The sequence below is a fragment of the Aristolochia californica genome, unplaced genomic scaffold (genome assembly GCF_029961685.1).
Source record: "Aristolochia californica isolate CCGP_79_NKW_82.1479 unplaced genomic scaffold, dmAriCali1.0.hap1 SCAF_3, whole genome shotgun sequence".
NCBI classification, from domain to species: Eukaryota; Viridiplantae; Streptophyta; class Magnoliopsida; order Piperales; family Aristolochiaceae; genus Aristolochia; species Aristolochia californica.
Window position 1 is genome coordinate 47,421,958 of NW_027181992.1, and position 17,175 is coordinate 47,439,132.

Here is a 17,175-nt window from a genome sequence, read left to right on the forward strand (position 1 = left end):
CAGAAGAGAAGCCAATGCTTGTGAATCGAACCGACTTAAATCGGAATTTTCCCGTTTCTTATTTAGAGGCGGAAGAAAATCCTTACCGATCTGGTCTCTGCAACCTCGCTACAAGATCTCCCTCCTTGCTCGAGGTTAACGCAAATCGATGCCATTAAATAAAAACAAATGGTGGAAGTGCGAAGAATCAGGCGTGTGTGGCGGGGTTAGTGACTGTTCATGCTACGGAATGGGTGCAGAATAATTCAATTTCGTACTTCCACGTCTGTCGGCTACCCAAGCTCCCGACACAGATTTAATGTCATTCTGTCATTTATTGATCTCGTCTGCGACAAAATTCAACAGACTAGCATAGCTGAAAGAGATAGATAATGGCAAGTAATAGATTCAACACAAGATGTTACTGGCGAAGGTATCATCGACTTCAATACTGAAAATTGAAAAAATAAAGAAATGGGAGGCATCAGATGGAGAAGAAACAGTCGAGAAGCTCGTAATGAATAACTGGACTAATCAGAAACAAATGGGACTCATAACAAACCGAATCGGTTATCGCTACTAGTAGATTCGAAGTTTGGTTATTTGTAGAGGTTACTGGTATAATCGACGACGGTGTAACCTCCGTCGACGACGAGGTCATGGCCGCTGATGAAGGCGGACTCGTCGGAAGCAAGAAAGAGAGCGGCCTCGGCAATATTTCTGGGCTTCAGAATGATCCCCTTCAGGTTAGAAATGGCAGCGGTTTGAGCCTCCATCGCGCTCGCGTCACAGCCAGAGATCCCACACGACAATGGCGTCGCCACCCCGAACGGAGAGACGCAGTTGACGCGAATGCCGTGCTTCCCGAGCTCTGCCGTGGCGGATCGAGCGAGACCCACGATTGCCTGCTTGGAGACGGTGTAAGCGTGGGGGCCGAGGCCGGCGACCGTGGCGGAGACGCTGGCGGTGCATATGATGGAGCCGCGGATCCGGTTTGCCACCATGGCCCGCGAAGCGTGCTTTATCGCGGCGACGGCGCCTCTGAAGTTGACCGCCATGGTATTGTCCAGCTCCTGCAGGTCAAGATCCATGATCCCGCAGTTGGGGCCACCGATGCCAGCGTTGCTATACATGACGTCGAGGTGGCCGTACTTGTCGACGGCGAAGGCCACCGTCGCTTCGACCTGGTGCTCGTCCCTTACATCGCAGTGTTTATAGCAGCACTTGTCTGAGCCAATGGAGGCTGCCACCTGCTGACCCAGTTCGTCTTGCACGTCGGCGATGATCACTCGGGCCCCGTTCTCGACGAAAAGCCTAGCAGCCGCTTCCCCGATCCCGCTAGCTGCGCCGGTGATGATAACCACCTTCCCTTCCAACCTGAAAGTACGAAGAAGAAAGCGCTTTTAACGTGCAGGATTGCAGAAAATCCATTTAACTCAGGGGGTAAAAACAGAACAAAAGCTCACCTGGGCTTAGACATTGGCGAGAGCTTGAATGGCAGATCCAACGATAGCTGTGCGGCTGGTTACCAGAGAAAGACGAAGACTGCAAGTCTGCCAACTTGCCTTTTTTCGCTTTTGAAGGTCAATCCTGTCGCCATGCCTCTTGAAAGATGGGCTTAGGATAATAAAATAATTTATTATTTCAACTTGTTAATGAATTATTTACAATTTTCCTAATTTAATATATCATATATATTTTGATTTAGTCCAACATTCGTAAGTCGTTGTAGTATAGTGGTAAGTATTCCCGCCTGTCACGCGGGTGACCCGGGTTCGATCCCCGGCAACGGCGAAATTTTTTTTGCACTAAGCGCTCTTTATGCATTGCCCTTCCCCCTGGTCGTTCGGTGATCAAATCATCTCCTCAGTTGCAAATTTTGAACTTTGAAGATTTGTTTTTAGATTAATCGAGCAGTAAAAGGCTCTTACAAAGATTCAATCAATTGAAGATATTCACAAAGATTTCATCAAAGAACACGAGAAAGAATAAACAATCTTGTTTCTGCTTCATGTCATTGACAGACGACCAAGCTCGATCTTCCTCTTTCTTTCATCTGTTTCAGCAGGAATTTCATTCAGAGTTACACAACTAAGTAGCAGCTTTTCGGCAGCACAAAACAACGCAGAGAAGAAAATTACTTACCTTTCTCGGCTTCGGTTTCGCGTAAGGAAGAGCTCTTTGGTAACCTGGGGAAGAAGCAGAGAGAGATTTTCTGGTAGCGTCTTCCTGGCATAAAGTTCCGTTTGTTTTGCTTCTTGTTACGATGCTTGAAGAGCCTGAACCTCTGCGAGCCAATACATGATCTGGAAGGCTCGATTCCTGATCAATAATCCAAATCGCATTAGCTAAACGGATTTACCAGACATGGGTCAGTTTAATCAGTTCATCAATATGAAATGGGTTTTGGTCAGTTGCAGAGTCCTTACCAGTAGCAGTACTGTTGCGCAATGCTTAATGACCTCTAAGTTCATCCGAACGTCATCTAGGCTCCTGAAACTCAGCTCTCTCGAGGGTTAGAACTGAAGATTCAGAATGGGCTGCGACAATTATCAATAAACCAGATGTGCTGGTGTGTATGATCCTATCCTACCTGTGCTTTTGTCGCCCAAGGCCGAAGTAAGCTGCGAGAGTCGCCATCTGGGACAGAGACAGAAGGCTTGCTTAAATCAAATCATTGTTTGTAGTTTAATCTGTTTCTGCTCTTTCTTTCTTCTGTTTCTTAGCTTACCTTTAGATCCCCTGCACGTCTTCCGAACCTCCGGTTCAGGATATCCAAGGAATCAATCATTCCGAGAGGCTCCGGTGCTGGACGACCAATGTCAGCAAAAGCCTCTCTGATGCGAGCGGAGTCGAATCTCTGAATGTTATGCCCCGCCCAGATTCTCCCTACTCAGAAAATATATAGCAGACGAAGCTCAGCACTGTGTAAATAGATGATTAAAAGAAGATGGAAGATGGGGTAATTTGCTGCAATTGTCGTTTTACCATTGAGAATGGAGAAGATTCTATCTGCAACTTCTTCGAAAGTAGGTGCATCAGCCACTGCGTTAGCGGTGATCCCTTCACATCTCGGAGACGAAAGAGGAACAGCGGAGAGATCTCCCGGCCTTATAAGGGTCGCAAAGCTGTCTACTTCGATGAGCTTCCGCGGGCACACCAGTATCGCTCCGAATTCCAAAACCCAGAACCTCTTCTCTCCGCTGCTTCTGGCCGGCACTGTCGTCTCCATGTCAAAGAACACGATCTCCATTTCTGAATCCCAACTCTGCATGCGCTTCCACCCCTTCGATTGTGAATGAAAGAGAACTGTTTCAGTCGTCCTCATTATAAGAGCGGATGAAGAAGCAAGAAGGAAAGAAGAACCTGTACAGGAAGTTTTTGTGTCTTGTGATTCAAGTCAGTGGGTTACAAGGTAGGGGCTCCTTTGTGTAGGTAGGGAGCATAAGCCAACCCATCTATCGCCATGAAAGAAAGCAAACAGTTGTAAGGTAAGAATAACCCTTGAAATGGATAACCAGGTTTAATTGATTTCTCATTTTCGTAGTTTTTCAAGGTGTGAATGAGCTGGGGAAATGCGTTGATTCTCTGGGTTCTGAGCTTTTCATGATTGATGACAGTTCCCTTTCCATTTCCATTTTCAAGTGCAGAATCTTTTGTTTGCTGGGAGAAAGCAAGCATGTTCAGGAAGAAAGAGGAAAGTTAACCTGTTGGAAAACCGGTGGAAAGGTCATCATCATCCTCAGCCTACGAAGGCATTTTTTAGTACGAATCTTCAGTAGCAGTTGGTCTTGGACCTGGTTCCATTCACCTCGAGCTAGGTCATTGGTTTGGTTCAAAAAATTCCTGGACCAAGATCTCTAAAGGCCTTAACCTGAACTAGAGTATAGATGGTACATGGAACCAACTAAACTATTTTTATTTATTTTAAATAAATTATTATTTTATGTACTATTTTATTTAATTAATTTGGTGAATAAATTAAAGTGATAGTAAAAATTATTTAAAAATTATTTATTAGAACCCTGATTGACGGTCCACATAGTGGGCGTCGATTAATGGTCAAGATTGGAAGAACTTGACATGATTAATAGTCAAAGTGGAAAGTCAAATTTTGGATCTATGATTGAGATCAGAGTTCAATAAATGGTTAATCAAATTAAAGGGGAATGTCACCTAAACAAAAGGAGGTAACACGTAACTAACACACAATGTCGGAGGATAATGCCACTTAAGCAATTGGGTAACATATAATCATACACCTTCTTATTATTTGGTTTTCGATGTAATATCCAATATATATACACACATATACACATACAATGACTATACCGAACAAAACATTTGAGATGTCTATCGATCAAGTCGGAGCAGGGGAGTTGAGATATCTAACGATCAAGTCGGATCTACGAGTATACATGTTCAGGGGAGAATTAAAGAGACTAACTACTCACTCAATAGGCTTTGGAATATGACTTAGAGAAATCTAGTCTACATGCACTAACAAATTTAAACTCTTTAAGGTTAATAAAATGTATGAGAGATTAACCAATTTTTTTTCAATTAATCAATAAGCTAATCTCTTTTTAAAAGAGAGAGTTTAGTTATCTCTATTTAATGCACTACCTTACAGTCAAAACTACCAGCTCTACGACGGTCAAGCGAACTCTTTAACTCGATACAGAACTGCACAGAAAGGCTGTTGGTGATCGATCACTGCATTCTCTTTCATTTCACACTTTCTTGACCGTTCCATGGCAATGATAATCCACTGGTACGATCTGGTCTGCTTCGCAATCGTTGCCGTCGCCATCTTAGGCTCCTCGTGGGTGGTACGCGGACGAGAAGGCCCCGGAAGGCGTCGAACTGGCACCAAGAACGAGAGCTTGCTGCTTGCCCTGCTGGACGGTGAAACGGCTGTGGAGGAAGCCGGTCGGGTCGCCTGCCGTCAGTTGTGGATGAGTTGCTGGAGATGGATGGACCCTCTGTGGCTGCTGGGCCTTCGCGGCGTCGCCGCCGTTGTCATGGCTGTTCTCCTCGCCTGTGATATCGGCCGATACGACGCGACAATATTCGTTTACTACACCGAGTAAGCTGTTGACGAAGCTGGATTTATTTCTCTATCGCAACCGTTCAAAGTTTTCCTGCTGATTAACGGTTTTGATTATACTTAATCGACGGACCAGATCAGTGAAGTAAATTAAATAATCAGACCTTTCTTGTTGAAACTTTTATGAAAATCATTGGGTTTTTAAAATTCGCGCTTTCTTGTCTCGTTTTTTTTTACTAACCGGTAGGGGTTCGACCTGCCCGATCTGAGATTGAATTCGGCATTTGGAATGCTCGAGCGATCTTTACTGCGATACTCAACTGTTCGATCTCTGTGTCATCGAGGAAGGAGGGAAGAATTAGGTTATGGAGGGGAGTAGTGGCGTCAAAAGGGCGACGGACAATGAACTAGGATTACACTATTGGCTACGATGGCAAGTGCCTGTGTGTGCTTTGATCTTCATCGTCCCTGCGATTGTAGCTGTAGTTTTCGAGTTCAGGGAAAGGGGAGCTCCTGTGAGCTCTGCCGACCTGTGGATACCCTGCTGGAGACGGCTCCATCCCCTTTGGCTTCTGGGCTACAGAGTCTTGGTGGTCTTTCTCATGTCATACATTCTGCTTGGGATGGTGGTAGACCGATTTTTGGGTAATTAGGGTCTTGGTGCCTATGGCATTGGTTGATTCCTGCTTTATTTTGCTTCTCTCATGGCTTAGCTATGATTAATGTGGGATTTTGCTTCTCTATGGATGGTTGCTCGATTGATTTACTTTTGTTGGTGAAGTAAAATGGTGTTACAGAACTTAGCTCATTTGAACCGAATTAGAGTTAGACCTGTTAGAGGAGCCGCCTTAGATGTGTTGTCTCTGTAGGATCATATTTTATCAAGAACGTCAGTTAGAGCTTAAAATGAAAGTTATATCCCCATCTAACGAATGAAACCCCGGTGATCCTCGTAACAATTTATAAAGTTACCGAAAAGTCTAGCTGCATTTACTGATTTTTTTTTTTTTATAAAGATGTATTGCATTAAAAGGCGAAAATTTACAAAGGAAGAAAGAGCAGATTCCTAACAACAAGATGTTGAAGGGAAGTTCCCTGCTTGGCAAGCACATCTGCTGCCGAATTTGCAGATCTCGGAATGTGAGACCAAATACAAGAAAATAATGAGGTAATCTCTAAAATCTCCTGGAAGATTTCCCAATGCCTCCATGGCGGAAAAAAAGTGCCCCGACACCAACCAATGACTACCTTGGAGTCCCCTTCAATGTGAATTGGGCCACTACATTTATCTTTGAACACCCGGAGCCCATTGAGAAGACTATATAGCTCTGCAGACGTTGAATTGGAGATACCTAATGGACCCGCATAAGAAATACACTGATTGCCAGATGGCTCCGAAATCACACCTCCGAAACCTGCGATCCCCGGATTGCCAAAAGAAGAGCCATCAAAATTCAATTTTAAGTATCCAACCTCCGGGGGCGCCCACTCCTTCATAAATTGAACCTTGTTCCCCAAATGCATCCTTGCCAGGTTGCTCCAGTTTTCATGAATGGAGGTGCCCTTGAAAGAGCAGAAAGGCTTCTTCGTCAGGAGCCAGGTGGAAATTTGACCCGTCACTTTTTCCGCTACTCTTGCTTCAGATTCAAATTTAGCCTCGAACCGCCTCCTATTACGTTCATTCCAAAGCCCCCATGGCACAAAACTGGCACATGCTGAGAGCATCATTTTACCTAGCCTAGGAAGAGGATAGCCAGAGATTGACTTGCTGAAACATATCAGATCAGCAGATATACATATTTGTAAACCCAACTTGCACAAGACAAAGGTCCACACCTTCCAATAGAACTGGCACAATAGTAGGGTATGGCTGGTGGATTCTGCTTCAATGTTGCAAAAAGGACATAGTAGGTCTATAGAAGGGTGACCCCTTCTACGAAGCACATCCGCCGTAAGGATCTTATTTTGGCAAACACTCCACATGAAGAATTTTACCTTTGGAGGGGTACAGAGATGCCAAACAAAGTAGATATCATGCTCGTTCTGCGTTGAGTCCCAACCATTAATGTGTTGGTATGCAGATGAAACTGAGAATTTACCGCTTTTTGTCAGGCCACCAAATTAGCTCGTCTGCATTAGAAGGCCTCATCCTGACATGATTCAAAGAATCCAGTAAACAACTTGCTTCCATAGCCTCCGTATCAGAAAGACCCCTTCGGGGGTGGAGGCCCAAACCACCCCCCTCGAAAGCATCTACCATTGTTTTCTCCCTTTGAGTGGAAAGAAGGAAAAGACTTCTAAAAGAGTTTCTCAAAGGTTCTTGCCCTGTCCACCGATCGTCCAGAATTTAAGAGACTTTCCGCTGCCCACAAAGAATCTACAAGCTGGGAGGAAATCCTGAAGAAGCAAATAAAGAGATCTCCATATTGAGGATAGCTGCATTTACTGATGTGGTAGCATTCTAGAATGTAGCTCATCTGAGCTTTGTGTTATAAGTTCTTGATCACTGCCATTAGATGTACTTTTTATATGGATTCTGCCGGTTGAGGCCACAAGTAGACTTGCACCACATTGAATTGTTAGGGTTATATTTTTATCTCTTCATCATAAAATAAGCAGCTTGGAACTCGGAATTGATTTTTCTCAATCTCTGACTGTATGCCCAAAGGAATCCTTAAGTTCTTCTGAGAAGGACTACATACCTCGAGTGAATGATTCTCGATTCTCCAGAGAAATATGTTGACTGAGATGTAAAGCTTATCAAGAATCATAATTCACCTCTATATGGAAAGTATGCTTACAATAAATTCTATTAAGAAGCCTTTTATCTGGATTCATCTCTTGATAGTTGATTTACTTGCATTACTTTGCAGTTTTTCTCAGCAAAATATTTTCAAATATACAAGTTGTTGCAGTACTCCTACCTTTTAATGGAACTTCATCTTGTCCATTTTTCTTCTTGCTCAGGGTTTCTTGAGTATCCCATTGATCATGGGTATCTAGCTTCTTCATACTGTTCAGTTTTGAGCACAGTACCCTTTATCATTGCTGTGTGCTAGGAGATTGGTGCCTATGAGACAGATTGCCACCATCATACATGGTCATCAGTTCATTATTTATTCTGTTGGCCTTTCTTCTATATGATTCAAGTAACACACTGTAGACTTGATTTGCAGAAAGTAGTGATTCAGTCAATGTCTTAAACCTTCTGGGTGTCTGTGAATGAGTTCAACTATTGTGAAGTTGATATGAACTATGATTCAAATCAAAATTTTATGAACATGACCTTGTACTTCACTGACACTTCTCTTATTGTCTTGCCTAATATGGATTTACAGGTGGACCTTTGCATTAGTCATTCTTTATTTTGTGGTAATTCCCTTTCTCACTCATTTCATATATGTGTTCTCTCACTTAATTATGTTGTTTGGTTGTTTCATGAGAAAAAGCTACTGATGAATTAATTTCTAAAATCCCCTTTCAGATTAATATGTTTTGTTCCTGTGTGTAGCTTGGTGTTGGCATTTCAGCTCATGGATGCTGGATGTTTTCAAGACATCATATTGATCCGGAGGAAGAGGGTCCATTTCTGAACTCAGATTTGGAAGACAGTACACCAAGCATACCTTTCACTAGAAACAAAGTTAATGGCAATATCAAACTGCCAAGTCAAGGTGAACAAGAAGAAAAAGAAAGAGTTGCTGGTTTTGGGGGATATCTGATGCAAATATTATATCAGGTTAGTTGATGTAAACTAACTGGAGCAAATCTTCAAGAAACTGTTATGGAGTATGGTCCTCTCCTGATCATTTAAAAAATCCTGTTTCTTTTTCCTTTTGTTTGGACTTTTTTGGTGAGATAACCCTTTTTCCTTTCCTCCAGATTGTGACAAAAACTCTTGTTTGAGACTTTTAACAGACTTGTGCAGGCGCTGTGGTGCTAACGGATATAGTTTTCTGGTTTATGATAGTTCCTTTTCTGACAAACGAGCATTTCAAGTTGAATATGGTGAGTGTTGCTTCTGGAACTTCTGGAATGTTTTGGATGGTAATGTTTCATCTTTGCATTAACTTGATCTGTTCAAATAGCCTTTGTTCCAGAGCCCACACTGGGGCATTTCTTATTTGTGAAGTATTGGGCTCAAGTTTCATGTATGCCTGGGTATCTTGATGCTGTGCTATACCCAATAGTAGGAAAAGAAAGAAAAAAATAAGGAAAGAAGTGTCTTGACTTTGTTAGTCTTGTGTTATGAAACACGGAATGCTAGGACTCTGTCTTCATTTATGAAAGCTGCAATTTCTCAGACCTTGTCTAGATGAAAACATTGCTTGTGAATAATCTCTAGGTCAAAATTTTGCTCCTAATCCCATGGTGTGGATTATGTATCAATATTCTGTGACTGGTCCATAAACTGTCTGGTCAAGTATCTGATCCTAGTGATCGTTTCAATTCACTGGCTGTCTCAACTCTCCAGCAGCAGATTACATTTTTCAATTGCTAAGCATGGATTACCAGTGACTGTGCTGCATTTAGAATATAACTTGTTTATTTTGCAGCTTGGAGAAAAAAAAGAGAACAGTTCATGCTAGTTTCACTACTCAAACTCATTGTTATGCATTTTTTATGCTTTCAAGTTACTGAATTTGTTAGCTAAATGGCCCATTATAGTGGTGGTTAAACTGTGATCACCTACTAAATTTAAAGATCAAACAAAAAAGTAATCTAATTATTGGATTTTATGGAACTAGTTTGGCATCTTATGCCTCCAGGAGTGGACTTTAAAGTGTTCGTTGATTGAGAAAAGTGGTTCATTCTATTTAGAGGTCCTGCAATCTAGGAGAGCAGGCACTGAATTGACTTTGAGCTGCCTCAACCAACTTCATTTCTAAGAATAGACATGGATCAATTGTACCTAACAGAAATGTTCAAAATGCTATTGTTAACCATAATTCATTTCAGAGAGTTGCATAAAATTTTCGCTGTTTTCAAGTGGTTTTAAGTGGGTGGCCAATCTTATAGTACTTCTGGCATCATGAGAGAAGCAAGAAGTAATTTGCAGGTGTTACTGACCACAAATAACTTGGGTATTGACATTTGGTAAACTTATACAATGGCCCTTCCTGCTATTTGCAGAATTACTAAGCAAAATGCACTGCAAATAACCCCAACATGCCCTGCAGTTCATAGTTTTAAAATGTTTAAAGACTACGATAAAATCATTCTCTCAGCAAATAAGCTTACATGCTATGACAACTTTGTTTTTCCTACAGGGGCTTGATTTCCTTTCTTCTTCTTCTTTTCATTGTATCGAGCATCCTCTTGACTGACTGTCTCATGATGTCTTATGCTCTCTTATTGTGCTATCAACTTCTTGGCAGTTGATGGGTTGCATGCATACTCTCAACGCTGTGTTTCTTGTCATCGATACTGCTGTCAATAGTCTGGTAAGTATTATACCATCAATAACAATATTGTGTGTACTGTATGGGTGTGTATATATATGTATGTATTGTTGGCAAGAGCTGTTCCAGAGGAGGAATTCTTCCGTAAAATCAAGAGGAAGAAGTTCTCTGAAAAATCAGAGCTAAAATCCGATCCGAGAAATCATAGGAAATCCAGTTGTAATTCTATGTATAAATATGAATGTTGTAAATGTATTAAGATCAGAAATAAAACGAAAAAACGAAAAGGAAGCTTTCTCCAGTGAAAGCTTACATGCATTGCATAGTTGAGACTGATGTTTGATATGTTTTTATTGTTTTAGCCGTTTCCATTGTTCCGTTCGGCATATTTTGTGCTCTGGAGCTGTATTTATGTAATTTTTCAATGGATTCTTCATGCATGTGGTTTCACATGGTAAGAATTTGCTGTCACCTACTTTTGTGTTCATGTTTCCTTGTGGGGTTCTAAGCTCCTAATGCTGCATTGTATCTATACTCTCAATAGGTGGCCATACCCTTTTCTTGAGCTTGCAACACCTTGGGCGCCTGCATGGTAAGTACAATGCACGCTTCTCTTTTCCCTTTGGTCTGTTCCTGTTTATATAATCTCACATTTTACATCCATCTTCTAGGTATCTCTGCTTGGCTCTTATTCACATCCCCTGCTATGGCTTGTATAGTCTAATTGTAAAAGCTAAGCACCTCTTCTTCCCAAAATTGTTCCCTAATGCATACATCCAATCTTGTTAATATGTAGCCTGTATGTTTCCTCGAAATTTATGGGAAAAATTATGTTGAAGACCCCATATCAATGAGTCTAACTCATGTAAAACATATCTCACAAGTTTCATCGAGGCTAAAGTGAATTTCATGCAATACAAGTCTCGCAAATCCAAATTTATGTTGATTTTTTGTTTCACTTTTTAAGTTGTTAATCTTAGTTTGATTTTCTTATTTGTCTTCAAACTTTAGTCAAGATTTTACCAATTAAGAGTTTTTTTTTAATCTCATATTATATTAATTTCTTTAAGAGAAATTTTTTCCTAAATGAATTTAGTTTGTTTTTTTGACAAAGTTTGAAATTTTCTAGATTAGATAGTTATTCCCTCGTTCCAAATCCCAATTTGTCTTAAATCTTTATTATTCTAGAATTTCTTTCTTGAAATCTTCCAAAATTAGACAAATTGATTAAAATATCGAATACGAGAACGAAGCAGAATGTGTACAGTAACAAGGTAAACAAATGATTCCGAGCTCAATTTCCGTTGCCAGGGATTTGTTCAGTGGAATAAATGTCCCTCCTCTCGCCGAATTCCTGTCGTCTTTCTCTGTAACTGGAAAAAGGATGAGGCTCGAAGAATCTAGCTCTCGCCATTTTCAGGCTTTCTTCATCTCGCCATTTCTGGGCTTTTTTTTTCTTTTTGAAAGCTTCAATTGTCGGTGGTTTTAAAGCATGAACAATTCTAATCTTCCAAGAACCATGTTCTCTTGACTCGTAGAATCGGCCTCTGATTTGGTGGGTGGAGTAAAAGACTCGGGTGAATTATATTAGATTTACCACTAAATTGGTGAGTTCGGTCTATATATAACTAGTCCACTAAATTCATTCTTAAAGAGAGACCACCTGTGATTGGAAATTTCCTTTGCTCATGGAGCCACTTCAACATATAACCTTATATCCAACATAAGAGCATAAAAATGCAAAATGTAGAGGGGAGATGAAGAATCAGTAGCAGGGTGGGTAGGTTAAAATGATAAACACCAGACATGCAAGAGCAATCAAATAAAACCATAAAAACATATGGAGATCATTGATGACTGAGACAAAGTAACCATGCTGTAATTGGACAAAGCAGAACCACTGAAACAATTAGAGAATCTTCCATCCTTAGAGCATCAAGGCAACCTTTCATCCACTATATATTTTCTCAACTGAATAAAGAAAATCCCCATTCTCAGACCATTTCATGCTTGAAACATAATGGAATTATGTTTCTCATAAGAATCCAGAAGAAGATACAGAAACAAACAATTTACCAGATCAATGAAATGAACCCGATAACATACAGAAGGGGGTAATTTAATGTATCAGAAAGTTTGATAAGATCAGTCCACCATTTCATGCTTGAAACATAATGGAGCTATGTTTCTGATAAGAATCAAGAAGAAGATACAGAAACAAACAATTTACCAGGTAAATGAAATGAACCCAGTAACATACAGAAGGGGATAAATTAATTTATCAGAAAGTTTAATAAGACAAGACAGGCATTCAATAAAACATTACTAAAAAACATATTATGGAACCACATCCACAGAAATAAAACTTTGGTGCAAACTACACATCTTCATGCCATTAACTACGATCGCTAGGCTTCAAATGGACTTGGGGATTAACAAAAAATGATACACCATTGAAGTGAATCCTCTATAAAACACATCTGGGAATCGTTACGTTATCAGAAGGAACCTATACTGCATTAAGATAATGAATCTAACATGAAAATCACTAATATCTTTATGTAAAGAACTTGAGATAAGCAAACCAAACAGAGCTTCCATCCAGTGAATTACAGCACATAATGAAAATAAAATCAACTAACATATTCGAAGTTCAATTTATAAATCACAATAGGAAACTGGCAATTGAGGAATATATTAATAAATCATACCTCAAATGTTTCATTCCAAATAAATTAGTACCAACCATATACACTCAAATGCAGCCAATTCGTTGCACCAGCTTTTCTATAGTGCACTCTGAAAGTACAAGTGAATTACCTATGTATTTCACTTTCACTTTCACTCATAGCTCTCACTCTCACCCTCTCGCCCTACTCTTTCACCCTCTCTATAATTTTTTTTAGCTTACTAATACGAAAAAGTAATTCACTCCTACTTTCACTAGGTAATTTATCTTCACTTTCACTTTTCTTTCAAGATGTATTATGAAAAGAATACAGACCAAAACCATAAGAAGGTAAAACACCACGCCATGTATTAAAAGAACATAAATATAAGATTGATAACTAGAGCATGCCCTTATCTGAATCCAAAATGATACCGCTAATTGTCCGAGTTCATACTCAAATATAAAAAACAAGCAATAAAGCTACGAAACTAGTAAAAATATATTGTTCGAGTTAAACAAGAAAGAGACACGGAGAAAACCTAAAATCTTCCAGATCCCAAAATTCTATTTATCAGACTCAATCACCTCCCGCCTTCTGGTAGACGTAGGTAAGCCCGCACTTCCCGCAGTAGTGACGATCGAAGTGGTTCGCCATAAACGTCCCAGCCCCGCACTCCGCGTTCGGGCACTCCTTCCTCAGCCTCTGAACCTTCCCGGAATCGTCAACCTTGTAGAACTGGAGCACCGCGAGCTTGACCTTCTTCTTCTTGTGCTTGATCTTCTTCGGCTTGGTGTATGTCTTCTTCTTCCTCTTCTTGGCACCACCACGAAGACGAAGCACGAGATGGAGCGTTGACTCCTTCTGGATGTTGTAGTCAGCGAGAGTTCGGCCGTCCTCGAGCTGCTTGCCGGCGAAGATCAGACGCTGTTGGTCGGGGGGGATGCCCTCCTTGTCTTGTATCTTGGCCTTGACATTGTCGATGGTATCAGAGGACTCGACCTCTAGGGTTATCGTCTTCCCCGTGAGGGTTTTGACGAAAATCTGCATTATCGCAGTCTGCAGCGACGCTAGGGCTTGGGCGAAAAGGGGCAGCAATGTCTCTAGGGTTTCTAATCGCTGTCTCCACCACAGAATTATATAGAATAACTTTTTTGTTAAGACGGAATTACCCCTCTCAGGACTATAGATTCTCTCATCCATAGCCCAATCTTTAGTGGGCAATTATTCAGGCTCAATTTTGGGCTCCAACTCTCTCTTGGGCCCCTTTATTCATTGATCCAAATGCATTTTTGTCTAATTTCCTTCATAATAAGAGTTGGTCTATTTCATACATAATTTTTTTAAGTGAAAAAAGATAAATTTTAATTTTAATATATCTAACTATTTTGGACCAATAAATATTTTCTAAAAAAAAATAGAGGTTTAGGGTTTAGGGTTTTATTCAAAAAAAAAAAAAATGTCTCATTAGTAGAATCGCTATCTCGAGACAAAATCAATAAACCATTTGAGAATTTCCTTCAGAGACCCTTTGAGTTGCCATAGTAAAAAAAAAAATATATATGAAAAAATTATATTTATTTTGATTAATTTTATCATGAAAAAAATTTCCTATAAAAAAAATCCCTTTGACTGATTTTCTTGTGTTTGTGTTACAATCCGAAAACTAGTTATAGTGTTTGTTTTCACATTAAAAGTAAATTTTTTTATAAATAATAAAATAAGATTAAAAGTGCAATGCTTCTTAGTTTATTTTTTTTATAATTTTCTATTGGATAGGAAACTCTTTTTCTTATCATTTTTAATATTTATTAAAAATAAAAGAAATCAAGAATAATTAAGAGGAAAATTTTCTTGTCCCGAAAAAATACTCAAATGTTAAAAAAAATTGTTATGATAATTTTTTCCTCCATTTTCCTATTAGCACAAACACGCCAATGAGGTTCGTTTTGTCACTATTATAAACAAAAACGATGAAAAAATTATTTTTCTTTGATTAATCTTTTTTATTTAGAAAATTTTCTGTCGGAAAAAAGTTTTCTTTGACTAATTTTCTTGTATTTGTGTCATCATATCACCATAGAAAATGACGGAAAATTCAATTATACTGTTCGAGTTTACAAGAGATATATTTTTTTATAAATAATTAAAAAAGGTTAAAAGAAGAGAATCAATCAATTACTATCTTAGTGATTCTTAGTTTATTTTTTTTCTAAATATTTATTAAAGGCAAAAAAAAATCAAGAAAAATTAACCGAAAAAATCAATTGAGTTATAACTTGTAACAAACACAGCTAATTCATATCGAAATCAACATTAGTCTTTTAGATTTTTACTTGGGAGCCAAAATTTTCCATAGCAAATGAAAAATGCACATTAAAATTTCTCTAATGGCTAAAACTAATGGAATTGATCGATCATAACCATAGGAAGTGGAATGAATTTTCCCCGAAATTGAATTGAAGTTAAATTACATCACTTCGTTCGAACACTAATGAAGGACAAGAAAGAACGAATGCCTGAACTAGAATTCGAACAATAATGGCGGTGGGAAAGGGGCAAGGAAGAACTCCTAGTTCACGAGCCTGCAGCTCTTCCTGATCTCGCCTTGGCTGCCTGTGAGCACCTCGATGGATCCCATCTTCATCATGGCGTAACCGAATTTCGCAGCCCAGTTAGACCTGGAATTCGCGTTTTTCTTGACGAACGAGGACGTCAAGGGACTGTCGTACAGTGTCTGATCCGATGTCAACAGGCCTCTCTGGTTCTTCAGATTCCTGTAGTACCTGTTATCCAGACGGTTTTGAGTGACTAAGTCGAGAGCGACAGTGGGGTTATTCGAGCTTCCGGGAGGGGGGCATCTTCTCTTCAGGTGAGAAGCAAAAGATTTGTCCATGGAAGGGTCTTGAGGGTGGGTGGCATTGAAGGAGTAGAGGCGGGTGGAAAACGAAGAGCAGTGGGAGACTCCGATGGAGTGAGCTCCAGAGAGGGTCACCATTTCGTCGAGAGACAGCCCTTTTCTGGCGAAGTTGTCCTTTAACTGCTGGGCGTTGAAGCCAGGGGGAGGGATGTTTTGAGGCACCTCGTCGAAGATGGAGACTCTACCGTCACGGCGCCCAGCGGTGACGGCGTAGTTGATGCCTCCGAGGATATAGGCGCTGTCGCGAGCGGCGAAAGTGAGGATATCGGCGCAGGAGACTTTCTGTGGGCATCGAGCTTCGATAAGGGCTTTGGCTTCATCGATCACCTCGAAACCTCGCAGGCTTGGGTTGTTGGCTGGGTGTTCCTTCTCCACCTGTTGTCCTGGGACTGTATCCAGCAGAACCGAGGCGTCACATCCCTGAAACAGATTTCATGACTGCATGAGATATCCGAAGATTTCGACTAATACCGACCGTTTCTACATAATTTGCTATCATTTATCTGTAATTCGTCCTACACAGAAGCAACAGAGACAAGATCGTTCCGGCTTCCGGGTTTTCATTTACTGTTAACTGTTATGCATGCCAAGGAGAAGAAGAACAAGAAAAAGAAGAAGATGCTTACTCGAACAAAGCAGTCATGGAAATGCGTTCTAATGAGACCAGCTCCGAGTCCAGGATTTTGAGCTAGGGCTTTCCTAACTGTTTGTCTCACAAGATACTCTGCCGAAGGGCATATTGATTTGTAAAAACCAACTCTCAATGGCGAAGACGACGCCGGTGCAATGGCCGACACTGCAAGAAGGAAGATCAGACAAAGTCCCCACTTCGGCATTTGAGTTGTGCTGCTTTCCATCCTCATCATAGAAGAGATCAAATAGCGATACAAGCAGAAAAGTTAATCAAACTAGCTAGAGAAGAAAATGCGCAAGAAGAGCTAGATGCAGTCTGCAGACCTCCCGTGTCCAGATGAGTATTTAAAGGATTATAATCTCTGTTAATTAACAAGGATTGCAGGCTCTGTTTACTTCGTAAACCAAACCGTGTACAACATCATTCACCGGCGACCATTGACGGTTTCTGGCATGCAGTAACTTGATCTTTTCTTTGAACAGGAACCAGTAGCATTGACATGTACAACAAAAGATTATTAA

At 40.4% G+C, this 17,175-nt stretch overlaps 4 protein-coding genes, 1 non-coding gene and 1 pseudogene across 5 annotated transcripts; 2 read left to right on the forward strand and 4 right to left on the reverse strand.

The window, feature by feature from the left end:
* Window positions 1–419: 419 nt before the first annotated feature.
* LOC137959678 (short-chain dehydrogenase reductase 3b-like) lies at window positions 420–4,711 on the reverse strand (annotated as a pseudogene).
* TRNAD-GUC (transfer RNA aspartic acid (anticodon GUC)) lies at window positions 1,702–1,773 on the forward strand. The gene has a single exon. It is a non-coding gene; the product is annotated as a tRNA-Asp (tRNA).
* On the reverse strand, window positions 1,979–3,660 carry LOC137958492 (protein NEN4-like). Its single transcript, XM_068805541.1, has 7 exons — window positions 3,462–3,660; window positions 2,968–3,345; window positions 2,711–2,868; window positions 2,573–2,619; window positions 2,409–2,472; window positions 2,125–2,301; window positions 1,979–2,035 (listed from the first exon to the last, which is right to left on the reverse strand). The coding sequence occupies exons 1-7, from the start codon at window positions 3,658–3,660 to the stop codon at window positions 1,994–1,996; spliced, it is 1,065 nt and encodes a 354-aa protein (XP_068661642.1). The 3' UTR covers window positions 1,979–1,993.
* LOC137960456 (uncharacterized) lies at window positions 4,702–11,336 on the forward strand. Its single transcript, XM_068808092.1, has 8 exons — window positions 4,702–5,068; window positions 8,368–8,401; window positions 8,541–8,768; window positions 8,948–9,037; window positions 10,408–10,473; window positions 10,794–10,885; window positions 10,976–11,023; window positions 11,103–11,336. The coding sequence occupies exons 1-8, from the start codon at window positions 4,734–4,736 to the stop codon at window positions 11,218–11,220; spliced, it is 1,011 nt and encodes a 336-aa protein (XP_068664193.1). The 5' UTR covers window positions 4,702–4,733; the 3' UTR covers window positions 11,221–11,336.
* A 2,134-nt stretch (window positions 11,337–13,470) lies between these two features.
* LOC137960054 (ubiquitin-ribosomal protein eS31 fusion protein) lies at window positions 13,471–14,219 on the reverse strand. The gene has a single exon (XM_068807520.1). The coding sequence runs from the start codon at window positions 14,148–14,150 to the stop codon at window positions 13,680–13,682; it is 471 nt and encodes a 156-aa protein (XP_068663621.1). The 5' UTR covers window positions 14,151–14,219; the 3' UTR covers window positions 13,471–13,679.
* Window positions 14,220–15,522: 1,303 nt separating this feature from the next.
* On the reverse strand, window positions 15,523–16,940 carry LOC137960240 (peroxidase 5-like). The gene is made up of 2 exons (XM_068807798.1): window positions 16,647–16,940; window positions 15,523–16,440 (listed from the first exon to the last, which is right to left on the reverse strand). The coding sequence occupies exons 1-2, from the start codon at window positions 16,884–16,886 to the stop codon at window positions 15,673–15,675; spliced, it is 1,008 nt and encodes a 335-aa protein (XP_068663899.1). The 5' UTR covers window positions 16,887–16,940; the 3' UTR covers window positions 15,523–15,672.
* Between the last annotated feature and the right edge of the window lie 235 nt (window positions 16,941–17,175).

Excerpts from the sequence above, each read along its gene's own strand:
- LOC137958492 (XM_068805541.1), bottom strand. The coding sequence starts at position 3,660 with ATGCTTGCTTTCTCCCAGCAAACAAAAGATTCTGCACTTGAAAATGGA. Across the intron at positions 3,346-3,461 it reads GTTATTCTTACCTTACAACT|GTTCTTCTTTCCTTCTTGCT; the intron begins GTTTGCTTTCTT and ends CTTCCTGTACAG. Across the intron at positions 2,620-2,710 it reads GACGTGCAGGGGATCTAAAG|ATGGCGACTCTCGCAGCTTA; the intron begins GTAAGCTAAGAA and ends TCTCTGTCCCAG.
- LOC137960054 (XM_068807520.1), bottom strand. The coding sequence starts at position 14,150 with ATGCAGATTTTCGTCAAAACCCTCACGGGGAAGACGATAACCCTAGAG.
- LOC137960240 (XM_068807798.1), bottom strand. The coding sequence starts at position 16,886 with ATGATGAGGATGGAAAGCAGCACAACTCAAATGCCGAAGTGGGGACTT. Across the intron at positions 16,441-16,646 it reads TCCATGACTGCTTTGTTCGA|GGATGTGACGCCTCGGTTCT; the intron begins GTAAGCATCTTC and ends AATCTGTTTCAG.
- LOC137960456 (XM_068808092.1), top strand. The coding sequence starts at position 4,734 with ATGGCAATGATAATCCACTGGTACGATCTGGTCTGCTTCGCAATCGTT. Across the intron at positions 9,038-10,407 it reads AGCATTTCAAGTTGAATATG|TTGATGGGTTGCATGCATAC; the intron begins GTGAGTGTTGCT and ends ACTTCTTGGCAG. Across the intron at positions 10,474-10,793 it reads ATACTGCTGTCAATAGTCTG|CCGTTTCCATTGTTCCGTTC; the intron begins GTAAGTATTATA and ends TTATTGTTTTAG.